The 12,938-nt window shown below is 46.0% G+C and overlaps 1 protein-coding gene across 2 annotated transcripts in view; it reads left to right on the top strand.

Annotated features, from left to right (window-relative positions):
- The first annotated feature begins 4,547 nt into the window (after positions 1-4,547).
- The window catches only part of NSF (N-ethylmaleimide sensitive factor, vesicle fusing ATPase), a 119,496-nt gene continuing 111,105 nt past the window's right edge, over positions 4,548-12,938 (top strand). For both annotated transcript variants that reach the window (XM_070395203.1, XM_070395204.1), the window contains exon 1: positions 4,548-4,630. In XM_070395203.1, the coding sequence (XP_070251304.1) occupies positions 4,619-4,630 (12 nt within the window). In that variant the 5' untranslated portion in view covers positions 4,548-4,618. The remainder of the gene's footprint in view (positions 4,631-12,938) is intronic.

Genomic DNA, 12,938 nt, shown 5'->3' with positions numbered 1-12,938 from the left:
TCTATGATAACATGCCCTTGAAATTTCTGGGTAACTTGTGACTTCCCTGTATCTGGAGCCCCTAGGGCACCGCCAGGTGTGTCGGGCCCAGGACAGATGCAGCAGATTCTTTCATTTATCATGTTAATTGTTCCTGCACCCACATAAGTACGTGTCCATCATTTTACTTTTTATCCTATCCTAGAGGTTTCCCCGCTTCGCTTAATCCCACCTCCTTAAATCTGTCACCAATGAATTTCCTATGTTCCTCCTTTGATTGCAATGTATAAATACGAATGTAACCCCGCCATTCTCCTGAGAATTATCTCAATTCCTTGAGGTTCTGCTTCCCGGCATATGTTGACAGTTTGGCTCAAATAAACTCACAAAAATTCTTTACAGGTTTCAATGGTTTTTTACGTTGACACTAGCCTTATCCATCATTTTGGGAAATAGGTTTCTCTGACAGAAAACAAACACATGGCAACTCTATTTCCTAAAACTGGCTATGATGGGGCTGTAAAATGAAGTTTTCTCTACCTGAAAGCCTGGCTTAGGCCGGGCTATCTAACCTGTGGGTATGATTGGAGGGGCAAAGACATGAACTGCTTTCCACATTTACTTCCCAGTAGAGCAGTCACAGTCTCCCACATTTTGCCCTTAGAGACTTGTTTCTGTAGGTTAGGGCTGAAGTATGGTACCTATTTGCTTTGTTTAACAATGGACAGGTTATTTTGATTTTCTGAATTGTATAAATCATCCCATTCGATTGAATGACTATCCCATTGATTGTGATCTTACTGGTTATTGTCTGTACCTGGGAAACAGGACAGCACAGTTATCCTAAATTGTTATAGTGGCCACAGATGGTGCGTGAAAGGGTGAGGACTACGCCCTCCATCTTACCCTGTGTCCTCCATTTTTGAGCAGCCATGTGCTCAGCGGGGCTTCTTCCCGGAAGTCCAAGCCTCTGCTAGCCACACCCAGGATTTCTTTGAACTAACCAATGACAGTCGAGGGACGTGCGCGCCATAGACATTACCGCATCCTGTGTAACAAGACCCAGCTTGTGCCTGGCCAATCGGCAAGGGCCACAGTCAGCTCTCCTCCCCTCACTCCACCCCTGTAACAACCCTGTTTTTTCCCACGGCGGCCTCTCTGTCCTCTTGCTGTTGCGTTGGAAGAGGCTGGGAGCCAGACCCGGGTCTGTAATAATAATAAAGGACTCTCTGCTTTTGCATTGGACTGGCTGGCTCCCTGATGGTCTATTGGGGATCTTGAAATCTGGGCATAACAGTGCATTCCAGTTGACTCAGTGGTCCTAAGACCAGGACAGTGCAATGGCTCTAGATAATGACTTCCTGCCAACTCAGTGGTTCGAGACCCGAGGGCTCCAGATAATGTGTTCCTGTCAACCCAGTGGTCCCAGATGATGTGTTTCTGTCAACTCAGTGATCCTGAGGCCCAAAACTGTAATTAACATGCTTAATTCTGCTTCTGTAAACTGCTTTTTTTGTGAGCCAGGTTCCAAATTCCAAACCCTGAGATGTAATCAATACCTTTGTGTTGGGAGCCATTAGAAATTACATATACATCTCCAGCTTACAACAATAGGTTTCTGGCTCCTCCAAGCCAACTCCCGGTTTGGCCTGGAGTTAAAAGACAACCTTGCAGTTTGGCCTGGAGTTAAAAGATAACCTACCCTCACCCTCAGCACACAGCTGCTACGTCTCCGCTGATAAGCTCACAGCTGCGACATTCCAGAGCCTGCTACATCCCTAGTGATAGGCTACACCCATGGACCCCCTTGCCCACCCCTCTCCTCTAGAACAACATAAATTCTACCCACTGTAAAAATAAAATTGAGGCTTGATCAGAACTTTGTCTTGCCTCCATTTCTTCGAGTCTCCTATCCTCTCATTCCTTTGCAGGATTTGGTGCGGAGTACCCACGATGCATGCCCTGCAGGTCGGGGCACCTTTGTGATTTTTTTGCCTATATAAACCTGAAGTTACGACCATCTGATCACTATGAGATTTGGGAATGGCCCCTCATAGTCCCGGGTTGCGATAAATGTGACTCTTTAATTCGACTTCTTGAGGCATCCTTCTGTGATTTGCAGGGTACATTACAACAAGGCATTGCTCTCCCAGGCAGTATTTCTTAAATTGCATGTACTCCTGGGAAAACTAATCTATTAGATTATGAATACTGAAAGAACTTAGCAAAGAGAAGAGGTGGTACAGAGGGAAGGGTATAAAAGGGGCTCTGAAGACCACTTTTGTCTGCTTCACAATGACATCTTCTGCAAGAGAGGCAGTGCAGGTCCTTGCCTGGGTTCTGTGCTCCCTCCTGGGCCAGGGTACCTTGTCTGATGCTGGAAGCCGATCCACCCTTGCTGCTTGACGCAGTCGCTGCAGGGATATTTCAAGGGACCTGGCGTATATGGCATACTGTTCTTAATATGTTTGCTCCCCTTCCTAAGTGCTATGTGTTTTAACCAAGGTCACCTCTCCAAGAAAGGTTGTTTCCCCAGGTGAGAATTTTTATCAGTAAACCCTTTAACTAAGTGCCAGAGGGGTAGTTAATCACTTTAACTTCGAACAATCACGCTTAAGCTGCATCATCTTTACATAGAATAACCTCCTCCAGTTCCTTCCTTGTAGCTTAATAGAGTAACCTTGGAATGGAGAGAAGAAACCTAACCTTTGGAATAGAATGGATGGGATTAAGATCAAATAGTATAAATACAAATGTAAGAGGACAATAAAGGGAGGAACCTGGCCATGATGATCACCTGAAAGCTGCCTCGTGTCCTTCATTCTTCGCCCACTACGTCCGCACCTTTGGGAACCCCTGGACCCGCTGGGGCTGGACCCCAGCAGTCTGACAATGCTTGCAAGGCTGCCTGACCTGGGAGAGCTGTGACCAGGAAAAGGGGAACAGCAAAAATGCTTGTTTATCAACTGTCCTCCAGCGATTACTCAGAGGTGATGGCAAATCAGCTCTATTCTACGATGACCTTGAAAATCAGAGCACAGCACAGATGGGATGTGTAGACAAGTGACAACCTGGAGCAGTTTCTCAGACTCTTCCTGGAGCTGGATGCTAAGTGCTTTAGGGACCAGAGCTCATGTCTGCCTACAGTTTCATGGGTAGACCCTGCAGGGCTATGCACATCATTCTGTTGCATTTGTAAGACTGGTGAGAGGCTACAAAGGCTCCTTTTATGGGTCGATATGCTCATAAACTGACATGCTGGCACCTCTCCAACAGAGAGGTCTTCCTGGGTGCAAAACATTCCTCCTGCCTGGAGAGATGACATTCCCCCGCAAATAGCCTACCGATTGAACCCTGACCCACCAGTGACTAGGGTAGCATCTGCTTTGCCCAGCACAGCACTCTGGTTCTCAGCTACAGTGTGAGAGTTCATGAAACTGGCCTGAATTTTTCTTCGGTCCCTTGCCCATCTTCAGGTCACTTACTGATTTTCTTAATTTTCTTAATTTTAAATTGCTAAGCATGCCCAGGTCTTCTCATTCTTTTTCTCTCTCCTTTCCTCGTGTTGGAAAAAACGATTTTTTCCTAATTAACTATGAGAAATGGAAGATAACAAATCCTATCATTTATTACCTTTTATAAATATAAAGAGAAAAATAAGATGGGGGGGGGGGGGGGAATAAAGGCATCAGAGAACCTTTTGGGCAGAAACAGCCTTCTTGCAGGATCCTATTGTTACTATCTCTCCTGATGATGATGTATTCTGAGATCCCAGTGAGGAAATGGAACTACACAAAAGAAACAACATCAAGGGTTTTTGTTGTGAATTTAGGGCATATGACATTCAAATTCCACCACATACACTATCTACAATGAAAGAACACTGGGGAATGGCAAAGGTTGGTAAAGGCACAAGTTACTTTTATAAACAAAAACAAATATAACATAGTTAATAAATATGGAAATAATCATAATTCACTTTTAAATTAGAAGACAATATTAACTTTAGTTTTCCAGGCTACACATAAGCTAAACATAAATGCCAACTCCCAGGAGCGAGGAAAGCAAGGACGCCTACAGAGAAAAGCCTGGATTCACGCAGAACTTGAACTCGGAACCACCACTCGTGACTGATCTTCCTTGGGGCAGGCCAGTCCCCGCCCAGGGTGCTCTTACTGTACATTTGCACATGTCAGTGGGTCTTTCTGGAAGATTCAAGCTAAAGGCTATGAAAGGGCAAAGGGCAGCTGGCAAAGAGGAAAGCAAGGGCTCGGTGACTCAGGCCTCGCTACAAAGTGCGGTGCCAACGGCCAGCTGTGCAGAGATTCGAGAGAGGAGCCCTAGAGAAAGCCGCGGGCGGACACGTAGGCTCTAAGAAATACGGAGTCACCGCACCCGCCACGTCCCTCAGCGCCTTCCTGCTCAAAATGGCGCCGACGCCCCGCCCGCCCCCGGCGGCCGCCCAGCGGGCGCGCGCCCGGCGAGAATGGGGAGCCGGGGACGCGGCTGGACGCATGCGCAGCCTCACGGTGGTAGCGCGCATGCGCGAGGGCCGGGGGCGGGTGCGGGCGCGCGCGCGGCGGGGGCGGACTCGACTAAAAGCAGAGCTGCAGCTGCGGAGCCGGACGTGTCCGCGAAGATGGCGGGTCGGGTAAGTGCTGCCACGGGAGCTGCGGCTTAAGGCGGGGGTGCCGGGCTTGCGGGCACCCCGAGGTCCGGACAGCCCCAGGGGAAGGAGAAGGGGTCTGAGCAAACGGGGCGCTGGAGCGGGGGCCAACAGGCCAGAAAAGGGCTTGAGGGTGAGTCGGGGGAGCGGTGGCTTGGACAGAGCCCTCCTCACAAACTCCATCCTCCTATGAAAGCTCTCGGGGAGGAGGACCCCTCGCTACCTGGGCCTCCTGCGTCTCTATTAATTGCCCCTGTCCCTCCCTTGCTGCTGCTCCCCTTGCCCCTCAAGGCAGCCGCAGGGTTGTGGCCACCGTTCCATCCCTGTCTGACGGACTCCGGGGGGGGGGGGGGGGCGTTCCCCGCACCCCCTTTCGAGGGCTTATTAGGTGCAGCCTCTGGAATAAACTGCGGAGGATCCGTCTGCTGCGTTAGGGCGAGGGCTGTGGGAAGGATCATCGGGAACCTGTTTCTGGTTCTTGACAATGAAAGGTCTCGGGAAAGGAGGAGGAAGTGCCCGTGACTTAGCGTGAAAGCCCGGCTCTCGGGGGACCTGTCACTGTCGGATCGCGCAGGAATGCCTTTAGCTTGGCCTGGGGATTTGGCGTGTCGCCTTTTGCTCTTATGAATGACAGTCGCTTTCGAATGCAGCAGTCTGCGTTGTAGCTTCGGGGTTTTATATTTTACGTGCTCCCCTGGCCTCTGAGATCGCGGCGTAGTGTGGTTTGTCGAGGGGAGATAGGCTGGTGGTTCTGTGCTGTATTGCGGTGTGCGTTGAGCTATGCGCTCGGGGGGGGGGGCGGGGGGTGGAGGTTCTTGCCCAGAGATTACATTGGTCATAAACCCCGGGAGATTAACTGCGTCATGAGGGAATCAGGATGTGCTTGACTATTTATCCCAGAATATTTGAATACGTTTGCATAGATGTATGCATGCATGCAAATGTCCCACCTGAAAGAAATTGTCATGGGATTCCAGAGTGAGAAGAGACCTTAAAGGTCATTTAATTTGGCCTCTTTCTGCTCTTCCTTTGCTGCTTTTCCTCTCCTTTTTATCTGTGGCTACTTTGTCCACCTGTTTCAGATTCTGGTTTTCGCACCTTCTCGGGAATCTCCCCTCCCCCCATCCACCTGCTCCATCTTAACATGCGCAGGCTACCCCCCTCTTAAGACAAACCCTCCCTCCACCTCCACAGCTGTCACCGTTTCTCTTCCCAGTTACAGCCAGACATCGTAATAGGATTGTCACCCATTTGTTTGCCACCTACTCACCCCTCAACCCATTGCAGTCTGATTTGGGGCCCTGTCATCCCGCTGAAATGTGCCCCTAAATTGTTCGATGCAGATATTCGTCAAGGCTTTCTTCTCTCTCTGTTTTCTCCCTGGGCAGTTTCTTTTAATGCCACCGCTTCAAATAGTATCCATGTGTCAATGATTTTCAATATTTTACTCCCAGTAAAGACCTATCCTTTAAGTTCCAGATCAATGTATCAAATTACCTTTTCAAAACTGGGCACCTCAGTCCTAGCCGGTTTGGTTCCATGGACAGAGCATCTGCCTGCGGACTAAAGAGTCCCAGGTTCAATTCCATTCAAGGGCAGGTGCCTCCAGTTGCAGGCTTTATCCCTGGCCCTGGTCAGGGTACATACCGGAAGCAAGTAATCCATATTTCAACGAATGGTACCACCATCCATCCATTTATAAAGGCTAGAAACCTCGAGTAGGGGTGGGGATGTCATTCTTTATATCTCTTCTCTTTCACCACATCCCCCAATACTGACTGAGTTCTCTCCGCTCCCTTCTACCCCCCCCCCCAAAAAAAAAACAACCAAAAAAAGCCAAAAACGTTTTAGGGCCAAAGAATCTGTCTTGGGGCATTGTTGCTTTAAACTGCACCCAAATCACCCACTGGACTGGTCACTTGGGTTCTGTCATTTTAACTTCCTAAAAATCTCTCCTATCTGCCCACCTCTCTAACATCTTCATTTTCACCTCCTTTTCCCCAACCACTGTCATTTCTGGTCTGTCTGAACTGTTGCAGGAAGCTGGGAAGTAGACTGTTTACACCATTGTCCACATTGATTGCTCCCTCCCCTACCCATTAAACCCCGCCCTTGATTGCATCCCATTACTTTTGGGAGAAGACCAAATCTGTAAGGAGGCCTGTAAGGTCCTTTGTGGTTCTGCTCTTGCTTCTTTCCACTCCCCCACTTACTCTCTATGCTCAGGTTATATATAAGCCTTGAACCTACAGTGGTTTCTCTTACCACAAGGTCTTTGCTTGTGCTTTCTTTGTAATGTTTTACTCCCAACCATTCCCCTCTTACTCAGATCGCTCAACTTCCCAAAGGAAGCCTTTTCTAATACACACTTTCAGTCAGAATCTGTGGTTATATGTTCCTGAAGAACTGTATTGCTTTCCTTAGAGATTTATCTGTCATTTTAAATTTATTAATGTGATTATTTGCCTCTACTGTTATATTTTATCTTCCATTCCAGTGGTTCTCAACCTTCCTAATGCTGCGACCCTTTAATACAGTTCCTCATGTTGTGGTGACCCCCAATTTCATTGTTACAAATTGAACATAATTAAAGCATAGTGATTAATCACAAAACAATATGTAATTATATATGTGTTTTCCGATGGTCTTAGGCAACCCCTGTGAAAGGGTCGTTCGACCCCCAAAGGGGTTGCGACCCACAGGTTGAGAACTGCTGGTCTATATGTACATCAATGCCACTGTTTTAATTACCAAAGCTTAAAATTTTTTTTCAGTTACAGTTCACATTCATTGTTATTTTGTATTAGTTTCGGGTGTACAGCATAGAGATGAGACAATCATATACTTTACAAAGTGTTGCCCTGGATATTTTCCGTACCCAACTTGTACCATACATAGCTTTTACAATACTAAAGGCCCGGTGCACAAAATTCGTGTACAGTTGGGGTCCCTAGGCCTGGCCCGCGATCAGGGCCTATCGGGGCCATCTCGCCCAGTCCCAATTGGGGCTGGGCCAGCCGAGGCCTGCTGGCCACGGGGCCTGCCAGCTGCCAGAGGGGGCCTGCTGGACAGGGTGAGGGACCACAGGAAGTTTCCTGGCCTGGGGGAGGAGGGACCAGGGGAAGTTGGCTGGCTGTGGGAACGCACTGACCACCAGGACGCAGCTCCTGCCTCGGGTGTCTGGTGGTCAGTGCACATCATAGTACTGGTTGACTGGTCCTTTCGGAGCAGTCACTAGTATATATATACTAGTGGCCTGGTGCACAAAAATTTGTGCACTCAGTGGTGGTGGTGGGGGAGTGTCCCTCAGCCTGGCCTCCACCCTCTCCAATCTGGGACCCCTGGAAGGATGTCCTACTGCCGGTTTACAGGGATCGGGCCTAAACTGGCAGTCAGACATCCCTCTTACAATCTTGGACTGCTGTCTCCTAACCACTCACCTGCCTGCCTGCCTGATTGTCCCCAACTTCCCCCCGCCGCCAGCCTATTCGCCCCCAAATGCCCCCCGCCAGCCTGATCACCCCTAACTGCCCACCGTACCAGTGTGCTCACCCCAACTACCCCCCCTGCTGGCCTGCTCCAAATGGCTCCATCTTCTATTCCATTTGTGTCCTTTCCACCCCTAAGTTAATGTCGTGTCCTTAATATGTGGTTATGAGATGTCTCTGTGACTGAGCTGGGAAACCTTTCATGTTTCTCTTTCCTTTCCTTTCATCTCAGGATAACTGAGTTCTGCGGTTTGTGTGGGACCAAAGGCCCTGGGAATACAATGCTGAGCCCTCTGAACTCATTTTATTCTTTTTTGTATTATTTGATTCCTGGGTCTGAATTAAACATGAAAACAGAAGAAAATATACCCTTAGATATAGAATCTGAGTCATTACCCAGAGATTTCTGTGGGAGTTGACACTGAGGCATGAGACATGTGTTTATTGGTCAGTTTCCTCAACTATGGAATGAAGGTTGATCCTGCCCCTCACATCCTTTGAAGGTTGGATATGATGCATCCAGAGGGATTAACTGGCAGCTCGGAGAGTAAGATCAGAAGTCAACAGACACTTGTTTCTTTACCCAGACAGAGTTAGGAAAGCACAACTCCTTTTATCATAACAGCAGCAAGGGCCATGCCTGTGGGAGGAGGAGCAGGGAGCCAGGGCTTCCCCCTTGCTCCTTCCCCACCGTTCCTCCCTCCATCCCTGCACTGGTCCAGCAGCTATCGCTATCCTGGAACTGCTCAACTCAGGCTCTGGCCCTGCCCATCTCACAGGGAGGAGCATGCGCACTTTCTTGCAGACACAGGAGCAGCTGTGGAGTAGGGAGGTGGCGGTTTTTCCCCTGAGCAGGCGCTGAAGTCCTTGTTGAAGTCTCCACTCCGGAACCTGCGAGTCCGAGTCCTGGGAGGCTGCGCAGTGGAGGTGCCACATTCCTTTCAGTAGAAACAAGATTGATAGGAGCCTGCTGGCTGGGGGGAAGGACCAGGAGGTCTGCCTTGCGCCCATTCGCCAATCCCCAGTCCCGCTTCGCTGATCGCGCCACCTGAACCCCCGGGGCGCCACCCGCCAGAGCACCGCCAGCAGGGGCCACACATGGTGCGGGGGCCCCCGCGATCACTGTGCCCGCCCAAGCCTCACCGCCCGGGGCACACACAGGGGCCTGGATGGCAGCTCCTGCTGTCCCACCCTGCCTGCAGTATGCAAATTAGCCACCATCTTTGTTGGTGGTTAATTTGCATATCGCTCTGATTGGCTGGTGGATGTAGAGAAGGTACAGTCAATTTGCATCTTTGTCTTTTATGAGATAGGATAGCTTATTGACTATATTGTCCTTCTCTACACTTACATAGCTTTAAAATTATTCTTGCTGTCTGGTAGGGTAAGTCTGCTCTTTATTTTTCTTCATTTGGCATTTCTTGGTCTTTTTCTTTTTCTTATTTAAGTAAATTTTAGAAAAAGAGGAAGGGTGGGATTGAACCCACAACCCAGGTATGTGCCCATTACCTTTCTGGTACCTGGGATGACACTTCAACCAATTAAGCCACACAGACCAGGGCTCTTGGCCCTTTTTTTTTTTTTTTTTTTTTAAATTTTTCGCTAAAAGTATTACAAAGGGTATTACATAAGTGTCCTTTGTTCCCCCCCACCCTTGACAAGCCCCTGCCCTCCCTTACCCCCAGTGTCTTATGTCCATTAGTTATGGTTATATGGATGCATACAAGTCCTTCGGTTGATCTCTTACTCCCCTCCCTCCTGTCCCCCAACCCTCCCTGGCCTTACCACTGAAGTCCGACAATCGGTTTGAGGCAGCTCTGCCACTGTATTTATTATTGTTCAAAAGTTTGTAATGGTCTTAATTATCCATGAAAGAGTGAGATCATGTGGTATTTTTCCTTCATTGACTGGCTTGTTTCACTTAGCATAATGCTCTCCAGTTCCATCCATGCTGTTGCAAATGGTAAGAGTTCCTTCTTTTTAACAGCAGCATAGTATTCCATCGTGTAGATGTACCACAGTTTTCTAATCCATTCATCTACTGATGGGCACTTAGGCTGTTTCCAGATCTTAGCTATGGTGAATTGTGCTGCTATGAACATCTGGGTGCATATATCCTTTCTGATTGGTGTTTCTGGTTTCTTGGGATATATTCCTAGAAGTGGGATCACAGGGTCAAATGGGAGTTCCATTTCCAATTTTTTGAGGAACCTCCATACTGCCTTCCATAGTGGCTGCACCAGTCTGCATTCCCACCAGCAGTGCACAAGTGTTCCTTTTTCTCCACATCCTCTCCAGCACTTGTCGTTTGTTGATTTGTTGATGATGGCCATTCTGACAGGTGTGAGATGGTACCTCATTGTTGTTTTGATTTGCATCTCTCGGATGATTAGTGACTTTGAGCATGTTTTCATATGTCTCTTGGCTTTCTGAATGTCCTCTTTTGAAAGGTGTCTATTTAGATCCTTTGCCCATTTTTTGATTGGATTGTTTATCTTCATTTTGTTAAGTTGTATGAGTTCCCTATAAATTTTGGAGATTAAGCCCTTATCAGATATGACGTTGGCAAATATGTTTTCCCACGAGGTGGGTTTTCTTGTTGTTTTGTTGATGGTTTCTTTTGCTGTGCAGAAGCTTTTTATTTTGATGTAGTCCCATTTGTTCATTTTCTCTTTAGTTTCAACTGTCTTGGCCCTTTTTTTAAAAATAAATTTTAGGAGCCACTTAATCCTTCTTCATTGAAAACATTTTTATCTTTAAATTTAAGTTATCTTTATCTGTTGCTATTGATTTTGATTTACTTTTTTATTGAAAAATATATTTTTATTGATTTCAGAGAGTAAGAGGGAGAGAGAGAAACATCAATGATGAGAGAGAATCATTGATTGGCTGCTTCCTGCACGCCCCACACTGGGGGTCGAGCCTGAAACCCTGGCATGTGCCCTGACTGGGAATCGAGCCGTGACTTTGTGGTTCAAAGGTTGACGGTCAACCACTGAGCTACACCGGCTGGGCTGATTTTTCATTTTGACGTTAAGCCAAAAAGTGACAACTTTGTGCTCTACAGTTTTGAAACCAAATGAATTTGCATCAGCTGTTTATGAGTAATGCAGGGTATTTTGGTGCTTTGCTAAATTTAGAATGAAGTGCTAAAGTTCTGATGTATTTTGCACTAACCATATAGATCTTTGGTAATAAAATGGGAAAATGATTAATTTAAAATAAAAACCTATTGGCAGCTGCTCTACAGAGCCTGCCCACACCTTTCCTCGCCCGCTTTCCCCCAGATGAGTTTTCCTTGCTCTTCCTCTTTCTCCTAAGCTCCAAAGGCCTTTCTTTTGCCTCTGTAACTTGTTTCCTGAGCCCACGCCCAGCTGACTCACTTTTCCTACCTCTGTGACTCTAAATTTTTGCTTATAAAAAGAAAAAGAAATAACATCATTTTTAAAATCTAATATTTATTTTTAAAATTACTAAATAACAAAGTATTTAGGGTTTCACTGGTGAATTTTTTAAATTGTAAGGTGTTTTTAGTGTTAGGTGCATGTGAACATTTTCCTACTTGGTTAGACAAGTAATGAATATAGTAATTATCACTAATTCTGGGTCTTCCAAAGAACATCTGTGTTAGGGGATTTTAAAATGTTAGTTATCCTAGTTACTTTTCTCCTAGAGAATAATATTAACAAAATTTTGTGAGAGGATAAAGACAGTTCCCACTGTTTAGAACAGAGGCTGGCATGAAAGTATTGATGATCTTTTAGTGAATGAATGAATATGTATTTCTGAATACCTTAATAAATAATCATTTTGGACAGTGTCTTCAGTTTGAATTTTAATGTTATGTTCTCTGCCAAGCTATTGAATATTCCACTGTTGTTTATTCTGTTATCTACATCATTAATAAGATAGTATAGATATAACTTTAATAGCTGCTTGACTCCAATACAGTCTTTTCTTCACCTGCAGATATTGAGCCTGATAACTGCTTTTTGTATATATACCCTTCTAATCAATTTACTACTAATTAAGAATCAAAATAAACTTAATTATATTTACCAAGTTAAATGATGAAATGGACTAAGAGCATTACTGAAGCCTCTTTTCCACATTTTTCTCTTCTATTGTAGAAGGAAATGAAGCTGTCCGTATTTGTTTTTTTATGAAGTTTATTTCTCCTTAATACAATGATTCTCAAAGTGGAGAAAAAAGCATCAATAGGTTGCCTTTCATATCTGCCCCTACTGGGGATTGAACCCACAACCTAGGTATGTGTCCTAACCAGGAATTGGACCAGCACCTTTTGGTGCACAGGATGACGTTCTAGCCAACTGAGCCACACCAGCCAGGACCCCTGCAATCTCTTTTAAGTGTTCTCTAGGTGATTCTGATGTATGCTAAAATTGAGAACCATTAATAACATTTTGAGCTCTCCCATTTAGTTCCTTATAACTTGTTGAAGATGTTGTTTTCCAGATTTCTTCCCAAATGTTTACTCAACCTTGTTATTTCCAGATTTTCATTTAATGCCTTTTCTTCCTTTTAATACCTTCACCTATATCCAATTTTCAGACATTTAAGAAAGCGTAGTTATTTTTTGCATATAGTAGATTTGGTACCCTGACTAAACCGGCCTTAGAAACAATTGAAATGCTAGATAGTATGGTAACTATAGTTAATAACATATTGTATACTTGAAATTTGCTGAAAGAATAGATATTAAGTGTTCTCACCATGCACATGTGGGCACACACACACACACACACACACACACAATGGTAACTATGTAACTTCATTGTGGTAAT

The sequence above is a fragment of the Myotis yumanensis genome, unplaced genomic scaffold (assembly GCF_028538775.1).
Source record: "Myotis yumanensis isolate MYYU_CA2020_CCGP unplaced genomic scaffold, mMyoYum1.0.hap1 SCAF_16, whole genome shotgun sequence".
Classification (NCBI taxonomy): domain Eukaryota; kingdom Metazoa; phylum Chordata; class Mammalia; order Chiroptera; family Vespertilionidae; genus Myotis; species Myotis yumanensis.
The sequence above is the reverse complement of the archived record's forward strand: the minus strand, read 5'-3'. Positions and strand labels throughout refer to the sequence as shown.